This window comes from Meles meles, chromosome 5, assembly GCF_922984935.1.
Source record: "Meles meles chromosome 5, mMelMel3.1 paternal haplotype, whole genome shotgun sequence".
Lineage (NCBI taxonomy): Eukaryota > Metazoa > Chordata > Mammalia > Carnivora > Mustelidae > Meles > Meles meles.
This window is the reverse complement of record NC_060070.1, coordinates 114,413,112-114,440,669: the sequence shown is the minus strand read 5'-3', so window position 1 is coordinate 114,440,669 and position 27,558 is coordinate 114,413,112. Positions and strand designations below refer to the sequence as shown.

The 27,558-nt window shown below is 34.9% G+C and overlaps 1 protein-coding gene across 8 annotated transcripts in view; it reads right to left on the bottom strand.

Moving 5' to 3' along the window:
- The window catches only part of FAM135A (family with sequence similarity 135 member A), a 126,532-nt gene that overhangs the window by 89,934 nt on the left and 9,040 nt on the right, over window positions 1-27,558 (bottom strand). For 7 of the 8 annotated variants that reach the window (XM_046005145.1, XM_046005146.1, XM_046005150.1 and 4 more), the window contains exons 2-4: window positions 21,492-21,581; window positions 19,939-20,054; window positions 13,601-13,680 (exon numbers count right to left, since the gene is read on the bottom strand). In XM_046005145.1, coding sequence (XP_045861101.1) covers window positions 13,601-13,680; window positions 19,939-20,015 — 157 coding nt within the window. In that variant the 5' untranslated portion in view covers window positions 20,016-20,054; window positions 21,492-21,581. Of the gene's footprint in view, window positions 1-13,600; window positions 13,681-19,938; window positions 20,055-21,491; window positions 21,582-27,558 lie in introns of those variants that run through there. The other variant, XM_046005147.1, reaches the window with a different exon arrangement.

Here is a 27,558-nt window from a genome sequence, read left to right as displayed (position 1 = left end):
ACTGCTTCCTCCCCCCCCCCCACCCCCGCCTGCCTGTCTGCCTACTTGTGATCTCTCTCTTTCTGTCAAATAAATAAATAAAATCTTAAAAAAAAAAAAAAAGATCTACAGACAACTGACTTCAGAAATTCCTTAGCAAATGGCTCACCAACATCATCCTATGTAAAGGTCAAAGAGACAAGTCCCAACTATGCTCTCAGAAATTCTAATTAATTTACTTTCAGTCACGTATATACAACTGAGGACTATCAGACGCTGGAAGAAAGCTTCTACCATGCAAGTTAGGGACCAAAACAAACACACACACACAAAAAAAACTTGTAGGAAAAAGAAAAACTTAAATGCCTATCAATATTGTTCTTAGAGAAAAGATACTGTAGTTCATGAAACAAGAAAATGTTACTGTGATAGAAGAACACTCAGAAAACAAGCATTTGGATTTTAAAAGAAAAGGAGAAGGGATCAAAGGTAAGGAGGAAAACAAGGAGGAAAGAAAGGAGGAAGACAGAGGAAAAGGTAAAAAAGGAGAAACAAGAAAAGCTAAAAGCTCAAAAAGGGATTACAGTTGGAGAAATAAGTACAATAGAAAGTACAGAAGACAGACAGAAATGGAAAAAAGGAGAAAAAAACCTAAAAATTAAGAGAACCAGTGATTACGATCCACTATCTGAATGACAAAAGTTCCAGAAAGCAAGAATACAGAAAATAGGAGAAAATCATTAACAAAATAAGAAAATTTCCCAGAAGTGAAGCATATGTTTCCCAGATTAAAATGGCCCAATGAATACTCAGAGACCCAAGGTACATAATTATGTGCCATCAGAACACTAGAAACAAAGAGAAGATTCTATAAGATTCCTGAAAGGGGAAAAGGGCCACCTAAAGAGTCAACAATCAAAATGACTTTGGAATTCTCAATAGCAATGTGACAAACCAAAAGATGATGGAACAATATTTTCAAAATTCTGAAGAAAAGAGATTTCCAACCTAGAATTTTATACTTAGCTAAACTTTCAAACAAGAGGAGAATGAAGACATTTTTAGACGTGGTAGGGTTTCGAAAAGTTCCTATGCCACTTTTCTCAACAAGATATTGAAATAGGATCCACCAAAATGAGTAAACCAAGAAAGAAAAACAGATGTTAGTAAATAGATATACCGTGGAAGAGAGGCAAAGGGAATCCCTAGGAAGATGGTGAAGGAAGATTCCAAAGAATCTTCTGCCTTACTAAACATGACTAATAAATACTGGATTGTGAGCCTCAACAAATAGCTATCTTGATCTTCTGCCTTACAGAACATGACTAATAAATATTGGATTATGAGCCTCAACAAATAGCTATGTTGAGGTCCATCATCTGAAAGATCCTTACTGCCATGGTACCATTTTACCCTAAGAATAAACACTTGGCCAGACTGGTTTCACGGCTTGATTTGTCTAAGGGTGCACTGATTAAGTTTCTTCCCTATTGACTATATCATAAGAGGGCAGTCTTTTCACTGAACAGTTTTCTGCTTTGACCTACTCCTAAGAATTGAAGGAGGAAAAGTTAAACGTCAAGTTTAAATACAAGTCAGCCTACTCCATGTGTTGGATATCTAATACTTCATCACATTACAACCTTACCAGAAGTCCTGAATGTGGTGAGTTCTAAATTTCACATAATTCACTCCTGACCTTGCCCACTAACTTCCCCAAAGGGGAGTCTTAGAACTTTTTAACTATACAGAAACATACCATAAGCCAAAGATTCTACTTAGCTTTCCTTCAGAGAGCCTTCTTTTAATAGTAGTGATACTGCAGCTTTCTTACACAACTGGGTGTGCTTACTACTCAGTTTTTCCAGACTCAACCAGATATATACTTGTGTAACATTCATGGGTGATAAAACTATACAGAAAGGAAAAGAATGATTAGTACAAAAATTAGGAGGGGTATACAGGAGGCTTTTATGGTACTAGTAATGTTCTATTTCTTTTTTTTTTTTTTTTAAGATTTTATTTATTTATTTGACAGAGAGAGAGATCACAAGAAGGCAGAGAGAGAGAAAGGGAAGCAGCTCCCTGCTGAGCAGAGAGTCCGATGCGGGGCTCAATCCCAGGACCCTGGGATCATGACCTGAGCTGAAGGCAGAGGCTTTAAACACTGAGCCACCCAGGTGCCCCAGTAATGTTCTATTTCTTAAATGAAGGGTTGACTATTTGGGCATTCATTCTATTATTTAACAAAATAATATGTTATATGATCTTTAAAAATGTATGACACATTTCATAAAAAAATTTTAATTACTTACTGTATAGTTACTGTGCCATGCATTGTTCTAAGCTATGTAGATCAAACCAAAGAAAACAAACAAAAAAAAACACTTTTCCTGTCCCCATCTAATTCTGTAAGTTACATCTGTACTGAGCATGACAGAGGATAGAGTGCTATGTTATCTTACAAGGGTAAACCTAAGTCTGTGAACTCAGGAAAGGCTTTGTGGACAATACAGCATTTCAGTTGAAACTATAAAAAAGAGTGAAATGAAGATGGGTAGGAAGAGAGTCTGAAGAAGAAAAAAAGAAACTTCTTGAAGGCAAGGTCCATGTCTCATACCTCTTACTCCATATAGCATTATGTACAGGGTCAGCATTTGTGGAGAAACTGGAACCCATGTACACTGTTAGTGGTAAAATGGTATTGCCACTATAAAAAACAGTATGGAGATTCCTCAAGAAATTAAAAATAGAGCTATCATATGATCCAATAATTATACTTCTGGGTACTTATCCAGAAGAATTGAAAACAGGACCTTGAACATATATCTGCACTTCCATGTTTACTGTCACATTATTCACAATGGCCAAGTGGTGGAAACAACCTAAATATCATCAGTAGGTGAAAGAGTAAAGAAAATTAGTTATATAATAGAATATTTTCAACCTTAAAAGAAAAAAATTCTATACTGCAACATATGGATGAACTGTGAGGACTTCTGCTAAGTGAAATAGGCCAAACACTACATGATTCTACTGATATGAGTGATCTAATATAGTCACACTTATCTAAGAAAGTGGAATGGTGGTTACTAGAGGTTGGGAGGAGGGAGAAATGAGGAACTGCGATCCAATGGTACAGATTTTCAGTCATGCAAGGTTAAAAAGTTCTAGAGATCTGCTGACAACAACATGCATACAGTTAGCAACGCTTTACCAAACACTTAAAATTTGATGAGGGCACTTGCTTTTTACCAAACACACATACAAAAGAATAAGTGCTTTACTCTGAAGTGTTAATATGTTATGATCCCATGCTAATTTATTTAGAGAAAGTCCTGAGGTTTTCGTCCTAAGGTAAATTCTAATCTTCCTGACATTCTGCAGTTAGATCGGGGATGCCCAACTATCACAGCTGATCTGATTACAAACCTTTAATTAATCCCTGTTTTCAGGCCCACTCTTACTTCCTTCATCTGCTGTACCTCCCTCAAAGGTATCTGCTGTACCTGGGGGAAGGTATCCCAAAAGGCAGTTCAGCTCTCACTTCTGTTTTCTGTCCTGCAAAAACTTACTGAACTATTTCGCTATTCCTTCTTGTGTTTTATAGTGCTATTACCAAAGAGTCTTAGAAACAAAAAGATCCAAACATATGTGTATAGTCTGTTTATTGTCTTGAATCTGAAACCTTCTCTGTTTTTTAGTATTTCCTAGATAACCTCCATCCATGTGGTTGGGAGCCACATGTATCTTTTTCATTGCATTAATTTAAGAGTCAGTACCACATCTTACACATAATAGCCCCTCAGCAAGTACTTATCAGATACTTTGAACTTTCACTTAACTTCTTAATTTAGTGCCCTAATTCCTTGTTGAAAAGAACTCTATTTTCACTTTGCCTATCAGTTATCTGCTAAACCAAACATCAGATCTACACTTTTAGAGACCGGTGATAGAGGCTTACAAACACTTAATATTAAGTCATGATTATTTATATTTTATTCCTATCACTATCTTTCACATTTCCATTTCCTTTGGTTTGAGCAGCTGGCATTGATATCTGTTATTTATTTTGTGAACAAGTGAGCATTCATTCAACTGTAACTTAATTAAGCTTCTAAAATATTGGGAACTAAAAGATATGAACATAAATAAGAACTCTGCCCTTGTTTTCAGAGTTTCCCATCTAGTTTGAATAGAAACATTCAAGCAAATAATTGCACTACAATGTGATAATCTCTTAACTCCCTATTTTGAAGGCCAAAGCAAATGCCAATGTAATTATCATTATCTGTTATGCCAGGTAAAAAGACAAATAATGGAAGTGACAGAAAGAAACTACTGAATCTAGCTAAAGCAAAATGGAGGTTTCTAATGACAAATGGATTAAGTTTCATAAGTTATGCAAAATTTATTGAAAGCTCTAACTCTGTGATTTCCCTTCATGATTACTGAAATTATTCAGTTACTGTTAACAGTAATAGATTACTGACATGAATTGTCTCTAGCTCTAAATTTTCTTCATTTTTAAAAAGCATTCTTCTTTAATGATACTTGATGTCTGATTGTATTATAATAAATAAATAATAAAAAATTATAACATGCTAGGATGTAAAAGATGTTTATAGAAAATGCTATGAAACATAGCAGAGAACTTCTAACTGGGAGTTATCTACAGCTTAAAAAAGGAAATAATGAGGTAGGAAAACATGCACAAAATATGAGGTAAGTTAGAACACATCAAATTTGAGAGAACAGAAGTGGTTCCACAGGGAGAATTCACAAGAAGATGGTGGGAAATAAAGTTAGACATGTAGGATAGGGTCAAGTCATGAAAAATCTTAACAATTCAGTAAAACTGTCAAAATATTTCAGTGGGTTTCAAAGGCCCCTGAAACACTGGTGGCTGAGAAAGGTTTAAGGAAACAACTAATAGGGGAGAAACAGATGATTGATTCTCCCATGTCAAAATATCTGAAGCTTTATTTCAAGTGGCCAATTAACTACTACGAAGGCAAAGTAACTGGGACAACCCCTCCTTACTTTGAAGCAAGCCTTTATTTACAGACTTCCTTTTTTCTTGATATTAATTTGTTCTTGACTGCTATCACCTTTATAAAAGCACTGCATGGTGGTATGTAGGAATACATGTACACACAAAGAATTTTATCCAGAATAGATGGCCTTAGAAATTCTCTGGCCAAAAACAAATAACTGGAAATTAAGGAAGATTTGTCTTGTCTTGCCAGAAACTTAAGATCTTCCTTCTACATGCTGGATAGTCATTTCAACTTTATCAACACTTTCCCTCTCGTGTTATCATAAAAATGAAAATGCTATTTACGTGTTTTGAACAGCTGGAATCAACTCAGAGACAGAGCACATTAGGATTTAACTATAGTTACAAAACAGAATTTGAATGTTAGCAACCTGGGAATTATAAAAGAAAGGATAAACTTAACAGGCTGAAAGGGGGAGGAAAAGAGAAATTTGAAAAAAGAGGTAAGATTGCTTATATCCCTATATTACAAAATAGGGTTTGTCATATTGGCTAAAATAGGAAATGGAGGTTTAAACAATATATTATTTAACAGTAACTTCAAAGTCAAAGAAAGATATGGAAATAATGGTATCTCTTAAAAAGTAGGGGGAAGGGAAGAGGAAATAGTTTACTATTCATTTGCATTCATCATACCAGGAAGTGAAAACGTCTACATAAAGGAAACCATTAGAACTAGAGAAATAGTTAAAAGTGGATGTATCTGAAAAAGTAACTATGTTTTCACTACAAATCATTCTGGACAAGTAAATTTTTTAACTACTTGTATTATTTTCATAAAATTATTTTTTTAGAAAAGACGGATGGGTAGATATTAAAAAGCAAATGAAACAATGTATGCTTCCTTAAAAATATAGTATCATTATTAGGAATGGCGAGTTGTTATTTGAACTTTTAATCAAAATTGTACATAGTGCTCTAATATTTCAAACTGGGGCCAGTTTCTTAGAAAAGCAATGACTTCTTTGTTGTAGAAGTCTGAATATTTTCTTATTAATCAATTTTCAACAGCCCTATAAATACTCTTTGTCTTTTACGACTGATGCTGTTAGAGATGACAGCTATTTCCTGACTCAAACCCCTCATTGTCAGCACAATTTTGTACTGGAAATAATTTAATTGTGTTTCATTAAGCTGTATAATACCATCTAATTCCTACTATATCTAACCTGCCTTTCTGCAACTCACAGACAGAATCATTACTTCCTTTCTTCTTCTAAAAGCTTTTCAGAAATATACATAAAGGGACGCCTGGGTGGTTCAGTCGTTAAATGTCTGCCCTCAGCTTGGATCGTGATCCCAGGGTCCTGGGATCGAGACCCACGTCGGGCTCCTTCTTCTCCCTCTCCCACTTACCCTGCTTGGGTTCCCCCTCTCACTGTCAAATAAATGAATACAATCTTAAAAAAAAAAAAAAAGAAATATACATAAAGTACAGGAACTACAGTAAAATACAGTGCTGGAAAGAAAAGGTCTTGAGATGATAGTACAAATTAAACAAGAAAAACAGGATATGTAATAGAGAAAATCCAAGCCCTTAGAAGAAGAAATTATTTTTTAAGAAACAGAGGTAAAAAAGAGAATTAACACACAGAATAAACCCCCCAATATGAATACATTTATGTCATCAAGGATGAGACTAGAAATCAATGATATGTACTTTTTTTTTTTTAAAGATTTTAGGGGTGCCTGGGTGGCTCAGTGGGTTAGGGCCTCTGCCTTCAGCTCAGGTCATGATCCCAGGGACCTGGGACAGAGCCCCACATCTGGCTCTCTGCTCCGTGGGGAGCCTGCTTTCTCCTCTCTCTCTGCCTGCTTGTGATCTCTGTCTGTCAAATAAATAAATAAAATCTAAAAAAAAAAAAGATTTTATTTATATATTTGACAGACAGAGATCACAAGTACGCAGAGAGACAGGCAGAGAGAGAAAGGGAAGCAGGGTCTCCACTGAGCAGAGCGCCTGATATGGGGCTTGATCCCAAGACCCTGAGATCATGACCTGAGCCGAAGGCAGAGGCTTAACCCACTGAGCCACAGAGGCGCCCTAGAAATCAATGATATGTATTAAAATCAGCCAAATTCATAGGAGTAATTTCTGGAAGCAGAAAATTTGGGGAAGGATAACTTTTCCTAACAAATTTACTAATAGTAATAAGATACACACTCTAGAAACTCTTAAATACTATTTCAGAATGAAACAAATCTTGAAGGATGAAGGACATAAAAAGAGAACCAAATCAATATCTTTAAGACTGGAATAAATTTACTGCCATTTTTGCATGTATGAGCTAACATGCTCTCTCTCTCTTTTTTCAAGATTGCGGGTGAGACCAGTAAGTAAGAGATTGAATCACTTAAAAAACTCATCTGGGCATGAGAACATTTTTTGGACCTACCATGCCTGTGAGCCTTGATAATTATGTCACCAACTTCATCAATCAATGTCCTCTATAATTTTCATATGAACTTAAACATTTAACATGATAGGCTATTATGGGGTACACTGGCAGGAAATACAACTGAAACACCAAATTTACATTATCATAGAGATGTTCAGAGAATGAAACAAGACCCTGTGGAACACTACACACATACAAAACATAATCATGCTGGGACTGGCACCGGGATGGGGAAAGTAACACATCTCATAATTTATTAAGGGTAATTTGTAAAAATCCATACCTATCATTGTGTACCATAAACAAGAAAAATAAGATATTCTAGATTAGAGAAAAATAAAATACATTGATACAACATTAGCATAAAAAAGATCTTGAGAAATTATATTAGGTATTACATTTTACACATGACAGACAAGTGTGCTGATTTGAAAAAGTATGAAGAAATTCTTCTTTTTTTTCTTCTGTTCAAAATCTAGTTCTTATGCTTTCCATTTTGGCTGTTGTAATTTATTGAAAAACTATGCAGCCTTTTCAAAATGTTCTTATATAATGCTATAAAAATACACACATAAATAATGTTTTCACAAACTAAAAACCTTACACCTCAAGGTACTAGAAGAATAAATTAAGCCCAAAGTTAGCAGAAGGAAGGGAGGGAATAAGAAAGATCAGAGTGGAAATAAATCAAATAGAGACTAGAAAGACAATAGAAATGATCAACAAAACCAAGTGTTGGTTTTTTGAAAAGATAAACAAAATCAATAAAGCTTTAGCAAGAATGTGAAAAAAATGATTTAAATAAATATAATTATAAATGAAAGACACAACAACTCATACCACAAAAATACAAAGGATAAGATCAATCAATAAATTACACTAGAATGGATAATTTCCTTTCTTTCTTTCTGAAGAAACAAAGTCTGAACAGACCAGTAAGTAAGAGATTGAATCAGTAATCAAAAATCTTCCAACAAATAAAAGTCCAAGACCAGATGACTTCACTGGTGAATTCTACCAAACACTGAGAGATGAATGAATACTAATCCTTCTCAAATTTTCCCAAACAACTGACCAGGAAGGAATCACTTTCAAGTTCAATTTAAAAGGCCAGCACTAGGGCACCTGGGTGGCTCAGTGGGTTAAAAAGCCTCTGCCTTTGGCTCAGGTCACGATCCCAGGGTCCTGGGGTTGAGCCCCACATCGAGCTCTCGGCTCAGCATGGAGATTGCTTCTCTTCCTCTCTCCTTGCCTGCCTCTCTGCCTATTGTCTGTCAAATAAAAAAATAAAAAAATAAAAAGCCAGCACTAAACAGACACATGAAAAAATGTTCATCATCACTAGCCATCAGGGAGATTTAAATCAAAACGACTTTGAGATACTACCTTATATCAGTTAGAATGGCCAAAATCAACAAGACAGTAAACAGCAAGTGTTGGAGAGGATGTGGAGAAAGGGGAACCCTCTTACAGTGTTGATGAGAATGCAAGTTGGTGCAGCCACTTTGGAAAACAATGTGGAAATTCCTTAAGAAATTAAAAATAGAGCGACCCTATGACCCTGCAATTGCATTACTAGGCATTTACCCCAAAGACACAGATGTGGTAAAAAGAAGGGCCGTATGTACCCCAATGTTCATAGCAGCAATGTCCACAATACCCAAACTATGGAAAGAGCCAAGATAACCTTCAATGGATGAATGGATAAAGAAGATGTGGTCCATATATACAATGGAGCATTATGCCTCCATCAGGAAGGATGAATACCCAACTTTCATATCAACATGGACGGGACTGGAGGAGATTACGCTGAGTGAAATGAGTCAAGCAGAGAGAGTCAATTATCATATGGTTTCACTTACTTGTGGAATATAAGGAATAACGTGGAGAACATTAGGAGAAGGAAAAGAAAATTAAGGCAGGGGAATTGAAAGGGGAGACAAACCATGAGAGACTGTGGACTGAGGGTTTTGTGGGGTGGAATGGCGGGGTGACCTGGTCGTGGGTATTATGGAGGGTACATATTGCATGGAGCACTGAGTGTGGTGGATAAACAATGAATTTTGGAAAACTGAAAAAAATTAAATTAAAAAAAAAAAAAAAAAGGCCAGCACTACCCTCATATGGAAGCCAGACAAATACACTACAAGAAAAGATTACTGGCCAATATCCTGATGAACACTGATGTAAAAACCTCTACAAAATACTAACCAAATTCAAGAGTACTTTGAAGAGATCATTTAGTATAGTCAAGAGATTTATCCCTGGGATGGAAGGATTATTTGATATATGCAAGTAAACATGATATACCATATTAACAGAATGAAGGATAAAAGTCATATAATCATTTCAGTAGATGCAGAAAAAGCATTTGGCCAAATTCAACATACTTTCATGATAAAAACTTCAATAAAGTAGGTATAGAAGAAATGTACCTCACCATAATAAAGGCTATACAGGATAAGCCCACAGCTAACATAATAGCCAATGGTGAAAAGTTAAAATCTTTCCTCTGAAGTTAGAAACAAGGGTGCCCACTCTCACCACTTCTATTCAACATAGTACTGGAAGTCCTAGCAATAGCAATTTGGCAATAAAATGAAATTATAGGCATCTAAATAGGAAAGGAAGAAGTAAAATTATCTGTGTGCAGATGACATGATCTAAAGACTCCACCAAAAAGTTGTTAGATACAAGTTGCAGGATACAAAATCAACATATAAAAAATCAGTTGTTTGGGTGCCTGAGTGGCTCGGTGGGTTAAGCCTCTACCTTCAGCTCAGGTCATGATCTCTGGGTCCAGGGATCAAGCCCTGCATTGGGCTCTCTGCTCAGCAGGAAGCCTGCTTCCCCCTCTCTCTCTGCCTACTTGTGATCTCTGTCAAATACATAAATAAAATCTTCAAAAAAAAAAAAAAATCAGTGACTTGTCTATATACTAATAATGAACTATTCAAAAGAGAAATCAAGAAAGCAATCTCATCACTGTGTTATTTACCTGAAACAAATATAACATTATATGTCAACTATACTTCAATAAAAAAATAAATAAAAGGTAGCTGTTCTGTGCATGTTTATTTCATAAATGTAAAATCACTCAATTATTTAAAATTGGGAGAAATTCCATTTTCAATAGAATCAAAAATAATAAAATACTTAAGAACAAATTAAATCAAGGAGATAAAAATGTGTACATTAAAAACAATGACACTGATGGGGGCGCCTGGGTGGCTCAGCGGGTTAAAGCCTCTGCCTTCAGCTCAGGTCATGATCCCAGGGTCCCGGGATCGAGCCCCGCATCGGGCTCTCTGCTTGGCTGGGAGCCTGCTTCCTCCTCTCTCTCTCTCTGCCTGCCTCTCTGCCTACTTGTAATCTCTATCTGTCAAATAAATAAATCTTTAAAAAAAAAAAAAAACAATGACACTGATGAAAGAAATTAAAGGAGATACAAATAAAAGGAGAGATATCCTATGTTCTTAGATTGGAAGAATTAATATTGTTAAAATGTCCACACTACCCCACGTGATCTACGGATTCAATACAATCTGTATCAAAATTTCAGTGGCATTTTTCAAAGAAACAGAAGAAACTCTCCTAAATTCATATGAAACCACAAAAGACTCTGAATAGCCATAGTAATCTTAAGAAAAAATAAACAAAGTTAGAGACATCACACTTCCTGATTTCAAGGCCATAATATTACTATTAAAAGGCTACAGTAATCAAAACAGTATGATAATGACATAAAAACAGGTACACAGACCAATGGAAGAGAATAGAGCCTAGAAATAAACCTATACACACATGATCAACTAATCTTTGAAAATGTACCAAGAATATATAATGGGGAAAGGATAGCCTTTTAATGGTGCTGAGAAAAATTAGATATCCACATGCAAAAGAATGAAACTACACCCCTATCTTATATCACTCACAGAAATTAACTCAAATTGGATTAAGACTTAAATTTAAGACCTAAAACCGTAAAACTTCTAGAAGAGAAAAGGTCCTTGACACTAGTCTTGGAAGGGATTCTTTGGATTTGACCCCCAAAAGCAAGGCAAATATAAACAATTAGGATATGTCAAACTACAAAGCTACTGAAGAGCAAAGGAAATCATCAACAAAATTAAAAGACAACCTATCAAACATGGAAGAATATTTGAAAATCACATATATCTAAGGAGATTAATACACGAAAAAGAACTCATATAGCTTAACAGCAAAAAAACAATCTGATTAAACAATTGGCAGAAGACCTGAATAGACATTTTTCTAAAGAAGATATACAGATGACTGAGAGGTCCATATAAAAAGGTGCTCAATATCACTAATCACCAGGGAAAATGTAAATCAAAACCACAAAGATGGAGTGCCTCTGTGGCTTGGTCAGTTAAGCATCTGGCTCTTGATCTGGGCTCGGATCATGATCTCAGGGTTGTGGAGATTGAGCCCTGAGGCCTGCTCCAAGCTCAGCAGGGAGTCTGCTTGGGATTCTCTCTCTCCTTCTTCCTCTATTCCTCCCCTGGCTTGCTCATGCGTGTGCACTTTCTTGCAAATAAATAAATAAATAAACCTTAAACACAAATACACACACAAAGTATATTAGCTCATACCTTTTGGAACTGTTATTTTCAAAATGTCAAAATATAACAAGTACTCATGAAGGCATGGAGAAAAGAGAACCTTTGTGCACTGTTGGTGGGAGTGAAAATTGGTTCAGCCACTTTGGAAAACTGTATGGAGGTTCCCCAAGAAATTACAATTACAACTACCATAATGATCCAGCCCACGGGTATATATTTGAAAGAAAGGAAGTAAGTATCTTGAAAAGAAATCTACTCTACCATGTTCACTGCAACATTATTCACAATATCCAAGATAATGGAAATAACCGAAGTATCTGTCAGCAGATGAGTGGATTAAGAAAATGTGGTGTCTCTCTCTCTCTCTCTCACATACACAAACATACACACACAAGAGGTAGGCAGGGAGAGGGATATCTTATTCATCCATAAAGATGGAAATCTTACCATCTGCAACAATATGGATGAAACTGGAAGGCATTACACTAAGTGAGGTAAGTCAGACAGAGAAAGACAAATACTGCATGGAATCACTTACATGTGGAAATGAAATGAAACAAAACAAAACAAAAAATTTGATTTCATAGAAACAGCAGAACTGTGCTTGCCAGGGGCTGGGGGGGTGAGAGAAATGGGTAGATATAGGTCAAATGGTGTAAACTTTCAGTTCTAAATAAGCTCTAATGCACAGCATGGTGACTACATAACTAATAAAGTCTTGTATACTTCAATTTTCTAAGAGTAGATCTCAAGGGTTTTCATGACACACACACAAGAGTGAACTATGTGTGGTGATGGATATGCTAATTATCTTGATTGTGGTAATTATTTCATAATGTATATATAACAAATCATATTATATACTTTAAATACATAAAATCCTATTTGTTAATTATTTCTCAATAAAGCTAAAAAAATTAAAAGGGAGTCCAGAAAAAGAGGTCTTTCTATTTTTTTCAACTGGCAGCTTTAGAAGATAAAATACGCAAGGGATTTAGTTTACCAGATTAAGGAAGTTCATAAAGGGAGGACCAAAACCAAGTCTTGTAATATTATTTTAACCTCTGTTTCATGGAAAGTAGACTTACAAAAGTCCAACTGACAATAAATTACACTTCAATATGTATGCCAAGCCAAGAAAAAAGTACTTTCTGCACTTTGTTTTTTAATTAGAGTAGTTAACCCAGACCAAAAATACGGCTAAGAAAATATTCTCAAAGGCATACTATAAAACTATAATAAAACACCTCTGTAATCATATATCAAATTATATGTCCACATTTGCTGTGTATTTTTAAAAATTACATCTTACATGATGTAACTGACACCACCTCTACTTATGTTTGTTTTTGTGGAAATTTCACACACATTCTTTCATATGCTCCTCATAAGAAATCTGAGAGAAAGACAAGGAACCTGTAATCAAGCCTGTTTTACTGAGGCCTCAAATATATTTATTATAATGATACTTGTCAGTGTATTTGTAATTAAAAAAATAAAAATAATTAAAAGTTATTATTGCCATTATAATGTTGCTTCAGACTTTTCTTAAAAGTTAAAAATATTCCTTGGCTTACCTGCTGCATGTAACAAACTGGCTTCTACTCTGTGGGGAACTCTTGGTGGAATTTTCATAGATGCACGTATCTGGTAAAAACTAAAGGAAAATAGACCAAAAAAATCATTTCAAAATATATTTTAAAATATGCAAGCCCTAACTTCTATATATCTGTATATATTAAGTAACAAATTTGGTCTGCTTAGATCAGTGTCCCATAATATTTTTAAAGATTTATTTCTTTATTTTAAAGATTTTATGTATTTATTTGGAAAAGATAGAGAAAGCATGAGTGGGGGAAGGAGTAGAGGGAGAGGGACAAGCAGACTCTGTGGTAAGCACAGAGTCAAGGCCGGGCTCAATCCCAAGACCCTGCGATCACAACATGAACTGAAATCCAGAATCAGCTGCTTAACAACTGAGCCACCCAGATGCCCCTCCCGTAATATTTATTACTGGTGAAAAACAATACATCATATCCACGTCAAATATTAGTAGCACTCAATAAAACTCAAAGGGAAACCAGTAAGTAAAAAGGTGAATGAGAAAAACAAAAGACATGTGTTCGTACTTCTTACTTTAAATTAGAGAATGTCATAGCAACCAGAGGGATAATAAGACTTCTAAGATTTTCACGGCCTAATTTGGTTATTTATTTTTTTTCTTTTAAAACATAATAAACATAAATTATTCTTAACCATAATTTTGAGAAAATATAGATTTAAATGGTTTTTGAAAACTGGCTTAATACTATAAATTACAAAACAAAGACATGTATTTGGTTTAAAGAATTTGGCATTTTTTTCAAGGTCAGAGCTGTTTGTTTATATACTTTATTTATTCTACAGGCTTTTATAACACTTATATCTATATATAGAACTCAACCAATCGTTAGTGATAACAGTTTATATAGAATAAGTAATTTGAGGTAAGCAGTAGGTTTGTGTTTTAACATTATACTGCAAGTATGTTTATGTAATAGAGGATACACACATCTATACACACACACACACAAGACACACAGGATTACTAAAAGCTAAATCAAAATAACAAATCGGGATGAGTTTAGATGTACACAAGGAATTAAATATTTTGTTTATTTTTATTTAATAATTTCCTAGGTAGTAATTTAAATTATTGAATTTATAAATAATATAAAGATTAAAATACATAACTATATTACTACTATTACTTATAGCAAAGTATAGCATTGGAGAGAACATATGGTTAGGTCACAAAGCCAGAATTAAAGAGGAGTGAATGAAAGGCTAGCTGATTAAATCTATAACCTTGAAAGTCACAATTTGGCCTTAAAGAAACACGGCAAAACTCCATAAACAGAGAGAGATAATTAGTTGAGATTAAGATAAGGTCAGATAGAAAATATGAGATGACTAAAAGCAAAAATCAAAGTGGAATCACAGGAGCCTTGGAACCAGAGGAGAACAAAGCTTTCTAGGAGCTATTCAACTTCCCATGCTGAGAATTCCAACTAACGATTAAGTAAAATAGAAGAAAACATGTGCAATAAGCTCCTAGACATAGGTCTTGGTGATGATTTTTTTTGACTATGACACCAAAAGGAAAGGCAACAAAAAGCAATAATAACTGCAACTACATAAAACTAAAAACTTTCTGCACGGCAAAGGTAACCTACTAAGTGAGAGAAAATATTTAAAAATCATATATCTGATGGGGGTTAATATCCAAAATTATTATAAAGAACTCTTACAACTCAATAGCAAAAACAAAACAAAACAAACAACCCCCCCCACAAAAATAAAACAAAACAAAACCCAAACAAACAATTTGATTAAAAAATGGGCAAAAGAAGGGTACCTGGATGGCTCAGTTGCTTAAGCCTCTGACTTGAGCTCAGGTCATGATTCTGGGTCCCGGGATTGAGCCCTGCATGGGGCTCCCTGTTCAGTGGGGAGTCTGTTTCTTCCCCTCCTTCTGCCTCTGCCTCCCACTTGTATGCTCTTTCTCTCAAATAAATAAATAAAATCTTTAAGAAAAAATGGGCAAAGATCTAAATAGATATTTTTCCAAAGAAGCTATACAGGTACATGAAAAGATGCTCAACATTACTAATCATCAGGGAAATGCAAGTTAAAACCACAATGAAAGGTCACCTCACACCTGTTAAAATGACCATCACCAAGATACCAAAAGATAAGTGCTGAAGATATGGAGAAAAGCGAACCCTTGTGCACTGTTAGTGGGAGTATAAACTGGTGCAGCCACTATGGAAAATTGTATGGAGATTTCTGGAAAAATTAAAAATAGAGCTACTATATGATCCAGCAATTCCACTACAGGGTATCTGCCTGAAGAACATGAAAAAAATAATTCAAAAAGGTATATGAACCTCTATGTTCATTTTAGAATTATCTACAATAGCTGAGATATGGAAACCATCTAAGCATCCACTGATCAATGAATAAAGAAGATATATATACAATGGAATACTATTCAGCCATAAAAAAGTGATTAGCTCACCGTTTGTGATAACATGGATGGACCTGGAGGATACTATGCTAATTGAATTAAGTGAGAGAAAGACAAATACTGCATGATTTCACTTACATACAGAATTAAAAAAACCAAACAAAACAAAACCTAGACTCACAGATATAGAGAACAGACTGATGGTTGCCAGAGGAGAGGAACGTTGTGGGGGAACAAAATGGGTGAAGGGTATTAAGAAGTACAAATGCCCAGTTAAAAGGTAAGTAAATGAGGCGCCTGGGTGACTTAGTGGTTAAGCATCTGTCTTTGGTTCAGGTCATGATCCCAGGGTCCTAGGATCGAGCCATACATTGGGCACCCTACTCAGCGGAGAGCCTGTTTCTTCCTCTTCTCCTGCTTGCTGCTCCCCCTGCTTGTACTCACACTCTCTCTGTCAAATAAATAAAAATCTTAAAAAAAAAAAAAAGTCATGGGGATGTAAATACAAGAGGGGGAATAAAGACAATAATATGGTATTAACTTTGTATGGTGACACATCATAAATAGACTTATTGTGGTCATTTTGAAATGTAGATGAATGTCAAATCATTATATTGCACACCTGAAACTAACATAATATTGTATATCAATTATACCTCAGAAAGCAAAAATATTCTTAAAAAAACAAGTCAAGCAATGTATCTAAAAACAATGACCCTCTAACCATTAGATTTGAAAGATCAGAAACACAATTATATTCTTCAAAAGTCCTCAATGGATGGGGAAACCAGATTGTAGATTAAGAGAAAACTAATGAAAGCAGCAATTACACATACTATGTTTACGATGGTTGGCAATAAAATGGAATAATAATTCACTTAATCTTTATCTCTAGTTCCAAACCTCCAATTAATTATGAATTATCTCCACTTGGATATCTACCTCAAACTCAGCATATCAAAATGAACTAATCTTCAATTTCCTTACTTATTCCAACATTACTAATATTGTGTTAAGTCAATAAGATTTAAAACTTCAACATTATCTTTTACATTTTTTATTAAAAATACCCAATTTGCAAAAAGTAGGGCAATGAACTCATATGCCCACTACCCATTTTTAACAATTAAAAAGATTTTTGCCATATTTGATTCCTCTATACTTTTTCTTTACTGAGCCATTTCAAAGTAACCCTAGATATCACATATATTCACACTTGAACATACATATTTTTAATGCTTTTTCAGTATCATCCTCCATATGGAATCAGTCATTAAATCCTACCATTTTTTCCCCAACATGCCTCACAGAAATTAATAACACAAAAATAAAAAATGTTAAAGTGAGTAGTAGAATGATTTTTAAAATGCCTGATTTTTTTACCCATCCTGGTGTCCACGCATCTTGAATGTGACTTCCAATAAAAAGTGGAGTTTATTTCCCTACCCTTAAATCTGGGCTGGCCTTAAATGTTGTTTTGGGCAATACAATGTGGCAGAGATGACAATGTGCTAGTTCCAAGCCTAGGTTGTAAAAGGTCTTCTTACAGTTTGTTTCTCTTTGGACCCTGGCTCCTCTGCAAGAATAAGCTGGAGGATGAGGGATCATAAAACAGAGCTGAGTCCACCAAGGTAAGGCCATTCTGGAATAGCTAGCACCCAGCCAACCTGCCAGTTGAATGTGACAGACTTGTGAGCAAAAAATAAATGTTTATTGTTGTGATGCCACTGAAGCTTTGTGTTTGTTATTAGCTGCATTACCGCGGCAATACATAAATAACACAGGAATCAGTAACCAAGAAATAGTGTGCACCATAACAAAAATTTAAAATGTGGCACTGACTTTGGGACCAAAGTAACAGTTACAGTTAGGCAAGAAAAATGAGTAAATTGAGACTTAAAAAATGGTAACCCATTTCATATAGTGATGAAACTTTTGGTAAATGCACTGTCAGCAATTAACTTAGGAGAAGTTAGACAATGTATCTAACTTGAGCAAGCTAATTTCCAGGGAGAATGCTGAACACGTCAACTGGTTACTCCTTGTTAAGTATAATAAAGTGCTGCCAGAAAGAGTTGAGCTAAAGAAAGAACTGGGTTATTTTGCAAACAGAATCTAGAGGGAATATAGATGGATCGGGACTTACTACACTGGAAAACAAAACTGGTTTTTATTTTCCGTCTCCCTAAAGATTTTCAAAATAAAACGCTGCCACAGACAAACATAATTTCAAAGGAGTGGCTATAAATCCCTTTCTTCAAGTCTCTAGAGAAATTAGAGCGATATCTAAGTAGACATTCTCAGTTTGACAAAAGGGCTTTTAGGAATTTGAGGGGTGTGATCCCACAGAATTCAGATCCCCAAATAGTAGTGCTTATATCTAGAGAATAGTCATGTCTCAAAAGACAATTGTGGGTGTAGTTTTCAGAGCTTGGAATGAACTATATCAGACATACAGAAACCTCATAAAATTTTAAAGTAAGTTTTACTGGCCCAAGAACTACCAGCCTAGACTTCTGCACTGGCCTTATAACTTGCTTAGCCAACAAAATTGAGTGGAAGTAATAGTGCCAATTCAAGAAGCCCTGCATCTTCTGTTCTTTGACTTCTGTTTCTGCCATGAAAACAAGCCCAGCCTGTCCTGCTGAGAAGTGAAAGACCATGAGGAGTAAAGCAGAGCACAGCCACTTCTATTTTTCAACAAGATGGCAAAGCCAAGACAAGCTAGAAATAAAACAAAACAACAACTACAAAAACCAAACAGAAAATCTCTCTCACTGTACTAGTAATAGTCACAGCTTCATTACTATGACTCATAGTGCAGACCTTCAAGCACCTGTGTTACTGCAAGCTCCTCCGAACTGTCTCCTATGCTTCTATTTCTTCTACACAACCATCAGTCTCCTATATCACAATCTTCATCACGTTAGTAAAGGCTTCTTGTAGTAATAATGATAATTTCTTTCTCACTTGGAAACCACTGATGACTGCCCAAATCCCTACTGTCAACTCTTCCCCAGGCATTAGGAGTCCCTCACAAATACAACGTCTCCTTTCTTTACTATCTTTTTTCTTCTGCGATTCTCCTGAAGAATATTCAATCTACTAAATATTCTTTAAAAAACATACTAATTCCTATTTCCAAGACTTGATTCATGCCGCTCTCTACTACCAAAAGGGTTTTTCACTTTATCCTTTGCCTATATAAGTCTTTTTTTTTTTTTTAAGATTTTATTTATTTATTTGACACAGAGAGAGAGAGAGAGAAAGACAGCAAGAGAGGGAACTCAAGTAGGAGGAGTGGGATAGGGAGAAGTAGGCTTCCTGCTGAGCAGGGAGCCTGACGTGGGGCTCTATCCCAGAGCCTGGGATCATTACCTGAGCCGCAGGCAGACACTTAACAACTGAGCCACCCAGGCGCCCCTTTTGCCTATACAAGACTTAAGCATACTTTGATCCTATTTCTCCATAATGCCTTTCCTAACATTACTAACCCAGAAGATATCTCTCTGTTCTGATTCCTAGAGCACTTTCTATATATACTTCTTGAAGACTTATCATTTTGCATTCCCACTTAGCTGTTTTGTGCATATATTTTATTTTCCCTATACACTATAAGCTTTTACAAGCAAAAATGAGATCTTACACATTTTCACAGAAGTCCCCTCAACGCCCAGTACAAATTCATAAACATACATTACATATATCCAGCATCATCATTAAATTCACTTGAATAATTCTCAAACATCTATTTAAAACTAAAATTTCTCTAAGAAATTAATTACTTGAATACACCTCATTGTTTCCCTTATATATGCTGGAATGTAAGTATGTAATTAAATTTAGATGAAAACCTGTACCTCATTTCATATGCAAAATATGTAATTTTCACACTAAAATACATACCCTCTCTGAAATAAATCCACATTGTAGAACTTGTTTAGCTCCACAGAGAATTCTACCATTGCTTGAACTTCAGTCATTTTCAATTTATACTCAGAAGACAAATCTGGTAACAGCACCTTGGTAAAAGTAGGGGGGAAAAATCATGAGAAGCAGAATGACAAAAATGCCAACTTACAAAAATACTAATATTCAAACATATTTCAAAGTATGATAAATAGGCAGAAAGTAAAAATGAAGCAAATTAATTCAGTGTACCTAACTTAGCCTGTCCCAACTAAATAGCACCAGAATCAACTACATTTACTTACTAATTATATACTTACTAAATAGCAATAACCTATAATTTAAGATCTGTTCTAACAGAATGCATTTTCTAAAGATTTGTTTCCCTTTGTGACATCTACAGCCAATTGCTGAAAGAAATGCTTGACTTTATCACAGATAAAATAGTAAAGAAAAAAATTAAGTGACATAATTATTCTCTTCTGATTTTACACTATACATTCAGGCAACTCCAAGGTCATGAAGAGAATTAGTATTCTTTAATCCCCAATTAAATTCAAAAAGGTTTTTTCCCTGCTAGGTGAAGTTCTTAAATTACTATTTGTTTTTAAATTTCAAAAAAAATTCCCTTATTACAAAAGCCTAAAGTATTCATTTAAGGGATTTAAAAAAAATACAGACAAGTAAAAATAAAAACATTCATGATTCTGTCCATTGAAATACATGCTTTGGTATATATTGTTTACCTGTGTGTGCTTCTGTAAAATTTCTATAACAATGGGATCAAGCTACATGTACACTTTATAATGTTTATTTCATCTAATTTTTTGATGAGCACCTATGTCAATAAATGTACTTTTACAACATTATTTTCAATTGTTTACTATCACACTGTGAATATTATGATTTAAACCATCTTCTATTGTTGGGTATTTCAGTAGTTTCCATCTTTTCACTATTTCAAAAAAGTATTCTAACAATCATCTTTATCAATAATATGTGCTTTAAAACACAATCCAGAGTAAGAAAGTGTTGAAAGACAATTCTCTAGAGTCTTGTGTTTCTGCGTATTTTGCAAGCAGACCCTGACTACCTCTGTTACAGACTATTTTTCAAGGATGCATGATCAGCAAACTGTCTTAGAAAGTCAGAGATAGTGTCTCATACTGGAACAAAGAGCAAATTTGGTTTTTGTCCCTTTAACAGACATAGTCTCCTCCTGAGGCGTAAGTCAGGCAAACTTTTTATCCATTTTAAAGATCCAGGTCCCATTAGCTTAAGGTTCCTCTCCTATAATAAAACCTACTGATATGCAGGTGTTGCCTGGTCCTGTAGCTACTGCTACTACTATGAGTATAAATCAGCCTTTTCTTAAATCTAGGAGTCTCATGTCTTCTGCCCACATCCATGGCACTGTAGCAGGCTAACATGTTAGCTTGCAAGAAGATAAAATCTCAGACCTTTCACAGTTTTTGAAATAGTTCTCCATAGAAATTCAACAAATATTCTGATCCACTAACTTAAATAAAAAAGAAGTAACAGATTCTTACCTCTTCCGGTTAAAGCTTCATTTTAACATTATGAAATAACCAAACTTGTACTTCCAGTTACTGTTCCTAATTGAAAATATATTGTTCCCCCTATGAAAAAGAAAAAAATAACATTTCAAACAAAATAGACATAAAGAAGACCATTTTAAGGAAACTTAGGCTTCATTAGTTACTTAACAATCTCAATTTATCTAAAAGATCTATATCTTGCATAAAGCTTACTCAAAATAAGTTTTAGAGGGGCACCTGGGTGGCTCAGTGGGTTAAGCCTCTGCCTTCAGCTCAGGTCATGATCTCAGGGTCCTGGGATCGAGCCCCACATCGGGCTCTCTGCTCAGCAGGGAGCCTGCTTCCCCCTCTCTCTCTGCCTGCCTCTCTGCCTACTTGTGATCTCTCTTTCTCTGTCAAATAAATAAATAAAATCTTAAAAAAAAAAAGTTTTAGAGATTTTTCATTCGGTTTCACTGATATCAACATTAACTGTTGTATCTCTGTTAAAGATTCACTGATGTATACTTCAAACAACAAAAATAAGAGTATTTTCTTAGTTCAGTGGTTCAGAAACAATGTTCATGAATACTCAAAATATTCTAGGTTAATTAATTTTTAAGATGTAAAACTTTAGACTATTTTAAAATAACTCCTTGGGTAGAGGTAAGTGATTTCTGAAGCTATATATATATACATATATATATGTATATATATATGAAATGTGCATGAGTGCATCACACACACACACACACTTGAACTATTTAAATTATATTGACAAAAAAGAATGTTTGGATATGCTATGGATAGTTTTGTTTGCACTCCAAATATTTATTGCATAAAGAAAAAAAATCTCTTCCCCTTGGTAAAATTACCTAGATGCTAAAAATGTTAGAATGAAGATCATATTTACTCTTCTTCTTAGATTCTTTTTCTTCTCTCCATCATAAACACATAGACTTTACCAGCTTAAATAACTGCTATTTCATTTTTTACTGATCTATAACTGACATACATTAATATATTAGTTTCAGGTATACAACATAGTGATATGCTATTTTTAAACATTACAAAATGATCACTTCAGTAGTTTTGATTACCATCTCTCACTATATAAACTTACAATGTTATTGACTATATTCCCTATGCTGAACATTACATCCCTGTAACTTATTTATTTCATCATTGGGAGTTTATACCTCTCAATTCCCTTCTTCTATTTTGCCCATTTCCCCACCCCCAACCCCTCTGACAACCACCAGGTTTTTTTCTCTGTATTTATGAGTCTGTTTCTGTTTTGTTTATTTGTTTTGTCTTGAAGTTACCACATGTAAGTGAAATAATGTGGTATTTATATTTCTCTGTCTGACTTATTTCACTTAGTAAAATACCCTCTAGGTCCATCCAAGTTGCTGTAAATGGCAAGATTTCATTCTTCTTTATGGTTGAGTAATATTCCATTGTACTTATACAGCACATCTTATTTATTCATTCATCTACGGATACATAGGATTGTTTCCATGTCTTGGCTATTGTAAATAATGCTACAATGAACACAGGGATGCATTTATCTTTTAGAATTATCATTTTCTTTGGATAAATATCTAGAAGTGGGAAAACTGTATCATACAGTATTGCTATTTTTAATGCTTTGATGGACATCCATACTGTTCTCCATAGCAACAATTTACATTCCAACCAACAGTGCACAAGAGATTCCTTTTCTCCACTTCCTCTTCAATACCTGTTATCTCTGGTCTTTTTGATACTAGTCATTCTGACTATCGTGAGGTGGCAGCTCATTGTAGTTTTGATTTGTGCTTCCCTGACGACTACTAATGTTGAGCATATGTTTATGTGTCTGTTGGCCCTCTGTGTGTCTTCTTTGGAAAAATGTCTATTAAGCTTTTCTGTTCATTTTTAAAATAGGGTTTTTTAAATTTATTTTTTTTGTTTTTATCCATTTTATCCATTATCCATTGTTTTGTTTTGCTATCCAGTTGTATGACTTCATCTACATCTTGGATATCAACCCCTTATCAGATACATCATTTGTAAGTATCTTCTCCCATTCAGTAGGTGGTCTTTTTGTTTGGCTGATGGTTTCCTTCACTGTGCAAAAGCTTTTTAGTTTAATGTAGTCCCACTTGTTGCCACTGTCTGAGGAGACATATCCAAAAAATATTGTTAAGCCCAATGTCAAAAAGCTTACTGCCTATGTTTCCTTCTGGAAGTGTTTTAGAAGTCTTCAATCCATCTGGGATTATTTTTGAATGTGGTATAATAAAATGTTTCATTATTCTGCATGTATCTATCCAGTTTGCTCACCACCATTTACTGAATAGACTGTCTTTTCCCCACTGTATATTTCTTCCTCCTTTGCTACAGATTATCTGACCCTATAAAACGGGTTTATTTCTGGGCTCTCTATCCTGTTACATTGATCTATGTATCTGTTTTGTGCTAGGACTATACTGATTTGATTACTATCACTTTGTAGTATAGTTTGAAATCAGGGTACATGATACCTCTAGCTTTCTTATGATTGCTTTGATATTTGAGGTCTTTTGTTGTTCCATACAAGTTTTAGGGTTATTTGTTCTAGTTCTGTGAAAAATATCATTGGTATTCTGACAGGGATTGCAGTGAATCTGTAGGGTGCTTTGGGTACTATGGATATTTTAGCAATAATAATCCTTCTAAGCCATGAGCATGATATAGCTTTCCATTTGTTTGTGTCATCTTCAATTTCTTTCTACAATGTCTTATAATTTTCAGAGTACAGATCCTTCACCACCTTGGTTAAACTTATTCCTCAGTATTTTATTCTTTTTTAATATTTATTTATTTAAGATTTTGTTTATTTGAGAAAGAGAGAAAGCACGTGCACATACGAGTGGGGGGAGGGGCAGTGGGAGAGGAAGCAGGTTCCCTGTTGTATAGGAAGCCTGACACGGGGCTTGATTCCAGGACCTCAGGATCATGATTTGAGCCAAAGGCAGACACTTAACTGACTGAGCCTCCCAGGTGCACCTTTTTTTTTAAAATGATTTATTTATTGAGAGAGAGAGAGAGAGCGTGCATGCCATGCGCGCTCATACACGTAGGAGGAGCAGAAGGAAAAGGAAAGATAATCTCAAGCACACTCTGTGCTGAGCACAGAGCCCAACTCAGGGCTCAATCCCGTGACCCTGAGATCATGACCTGAGCCAAAACCAAGAGTTGGACACTTAACCAGCTGCACCACCCAGGAGCCTGGTATTTTTTTTTTTTTTTTTTGATGCAACTGTAAATGGGATTGTTTTCTTGGTAGTGTATAGAAACACAACAGATTTCTGTGTATTAATTTTATCTTACAACCTTACAGAATTCATTTATTAGCTGTAATAGTTTTTTACTGGAGTCTTTAGAGTTTTCTACATGTAGTATCATGTCATCTGCCAATAGTGACATTTTAAGTCTTCTTTCCAATTGTGATACCTTTCACTTCTTTTTCTTGCCTAATTGCTATGGCTAATACTTTCCAATACTTTTTGAATAAAAGCAGTGATCTTTTTAAAGGAAAAGCTTTAAACTGAGTACGATGTTAGCTGTGGGTCTGTCATATATGGCCTTTATTATGTGTAGGTACCTTTCCCCCATAAAGAATTTACTGAAGTTTTTATCATGAAAGTATATTGAGTGAGAGCTCCATATTTTGGGTATCCCTCCCAATTGTGGAGTTCTTGCATCTGGGTAGGGTCCAGGGTGCATACCCTCTTTCCTCTCTTATAGTTTCCCTCAGCACTTATCTCCATCTAACAAACTGAAGATTTTATTTTTTTTTAAGTTTTTATTATGTTTCCCCACTAACATGTAAGCTTTATAAAGGTAAGAATCCTGAGTACTCTCTTCATAGCTTTATCCTCACTGCCTGACACACAGTATACACTCAATTTAACATTTAACAAAGATTTAATAAATTAACACTGAATCTTCTATAAGTATTAACTGTTATTATTTTTCTATTTAAATACAACCAACCTGAAAAAAGGAATTATTACACTGATATATGGAAAACAGAGACATACATGAATAAACTTTTATAATAAAATAAACGTTTATTTATAATAATATCCCATTACCAGCATATCTTCTAGGTCTGTTAGCAACTTCCCTCGCTGCTCTTCTTGTACCCTACTGTCTTTTTTGTTCTATTGTTGCTGTCTAATTTTCCTCAAGTCCATCTCTTTTTATTGATTATTTCCTAAGTAGAAATATATAATACACGTACAGATATATACAGTGTGATGCTGATAAATCTGATTTTCATTCTGCCTTAAAAAACACAAAACAATTATTTTTGTGTTTATGTATTGGTAGAAAAATTCCAAAGAAGAACTAAAGGAAAAGGAGAGCAGGCAAAAAGAGAAAGGCAAGAAAAACCAGAGGACTCCCAGGATCAAAGTGGATCTGTCTGATTCTTTTTTTCATAAACTTCTCTTTTGGGGCGCCTCCTGGCTCAGTCATAAACATCTGCCTTCACTCAGGTCATGATCCCAAGGTCTGGGGATTAAGCCCCACACTAGGCTCACTGCTTGGCATGGAGACTGCTTTCCCTCTCCCACTCCCCCTGCTTATATTCCTGCTCTCGCTGTCTCTCAAATAAATAAATAAAATCTTTAAAAAATAAAATAAATAAAATAAACTGCCCTTTTTCCCATCACAGGGAGCAACTGCCACTCAGGTACAGCCAATTCTTGTTGGCCCAGCACTGTCAGAGGCTCTAAATTTTCAAGGAGAAATTGGAAACTTTTTCCTAAAGGTGAAATCTCCTAAACTTTAGATGTTGCCAACTAGTTAAAAATAAACAAAAACAAAACCAAACCTGTGTAGTTCAAGTCAAATTCATTTACAGGGCAAATGTGTTCAGAGTTTGCAATCACTCACACAAATTCTTATGCCATTCAGATCCTCCTTGAGAAAGGACTTTTCATGAAACAGAAAAATCCTGCCTGTCCTCTCTTAAGAATGAAAGAAGGTGAAGAAAAGGCTTCTTTCCTTTTACCCAGAGGATGCCTGTGGGACACTGCGCTGTAAGGAACTCTCTGCTCCACAACAAGCCATGGATTTCACAGCTCTTCTACATAGTCTGCTTGCTGGCTTAGAATCTGAGCATTTGAAGCTATGGGAATAAACTGACTTAAACTGAAACTAAATTGTTCTTTCTGCTCTTCTGGAGCTGGCAAAGTAGCCTAAACGGAATAATTTGAGAAGGGCTTCTTCTTGGGCCATTTCCTAGGTCCCTAAGGAGAATTTAGCTGAGTAAACGACAAGCTCCAATCCAAAGAAGCCAAAAGGGAACCACAAACAGAAACTGATTCTGATACTAAATGGAAAATGGAAAATTTATACTAAAAGTCACTTATACTGACAGGGAGAGTAATCTGACCATCACTGGTATTACTGAGTAATACCTCAGTAAAAGTTAGCTTACTTCCAAAGAAACAAAGTTACCTATTACTCTGAAAGACATTCTTGGCCCTCTATAACTGCTCTAACACAGTGGCCACTAGGCATAGTGGCTATTGAACAATTAAAATGTGACTGGTATGACTGAGGAACTGAATTTTTAATTTTAAAGTAATTTATATTTAAATCCAAACACTAATGCAGTATAAAATATTTTTTCATTGAACTTAACTTTATTGTTTGATAGGGCTATATTTTACTTTAACTGTTAAAAATGTAGTAACGCTAATTGAGATACGCTCTAAGCATTAGATTTCAAAGACAGTACAGAAAAAGAACATAAATATCTCATTAATATGTTTTTTTTATACTGAAGACATCTTGAATAATATTTTCAATAAGTTGGGTTAAGTAAAATAAATTATAAAAAATTAATTTTACCATTTATTTTTACTTTTTAAAATGTAGCTACTGGAAAGTTTTAAATTACATACACATATATTTATTGAATGTGTATGTTAGCCTAGGAATACTAAGCCATCTCTTTAACTCCTGGAACGTATAGTAACTGCCCCAGAAATAGCACAAAACCATGCATAGTTTCTAAGACTACAGACATGTTGACTCC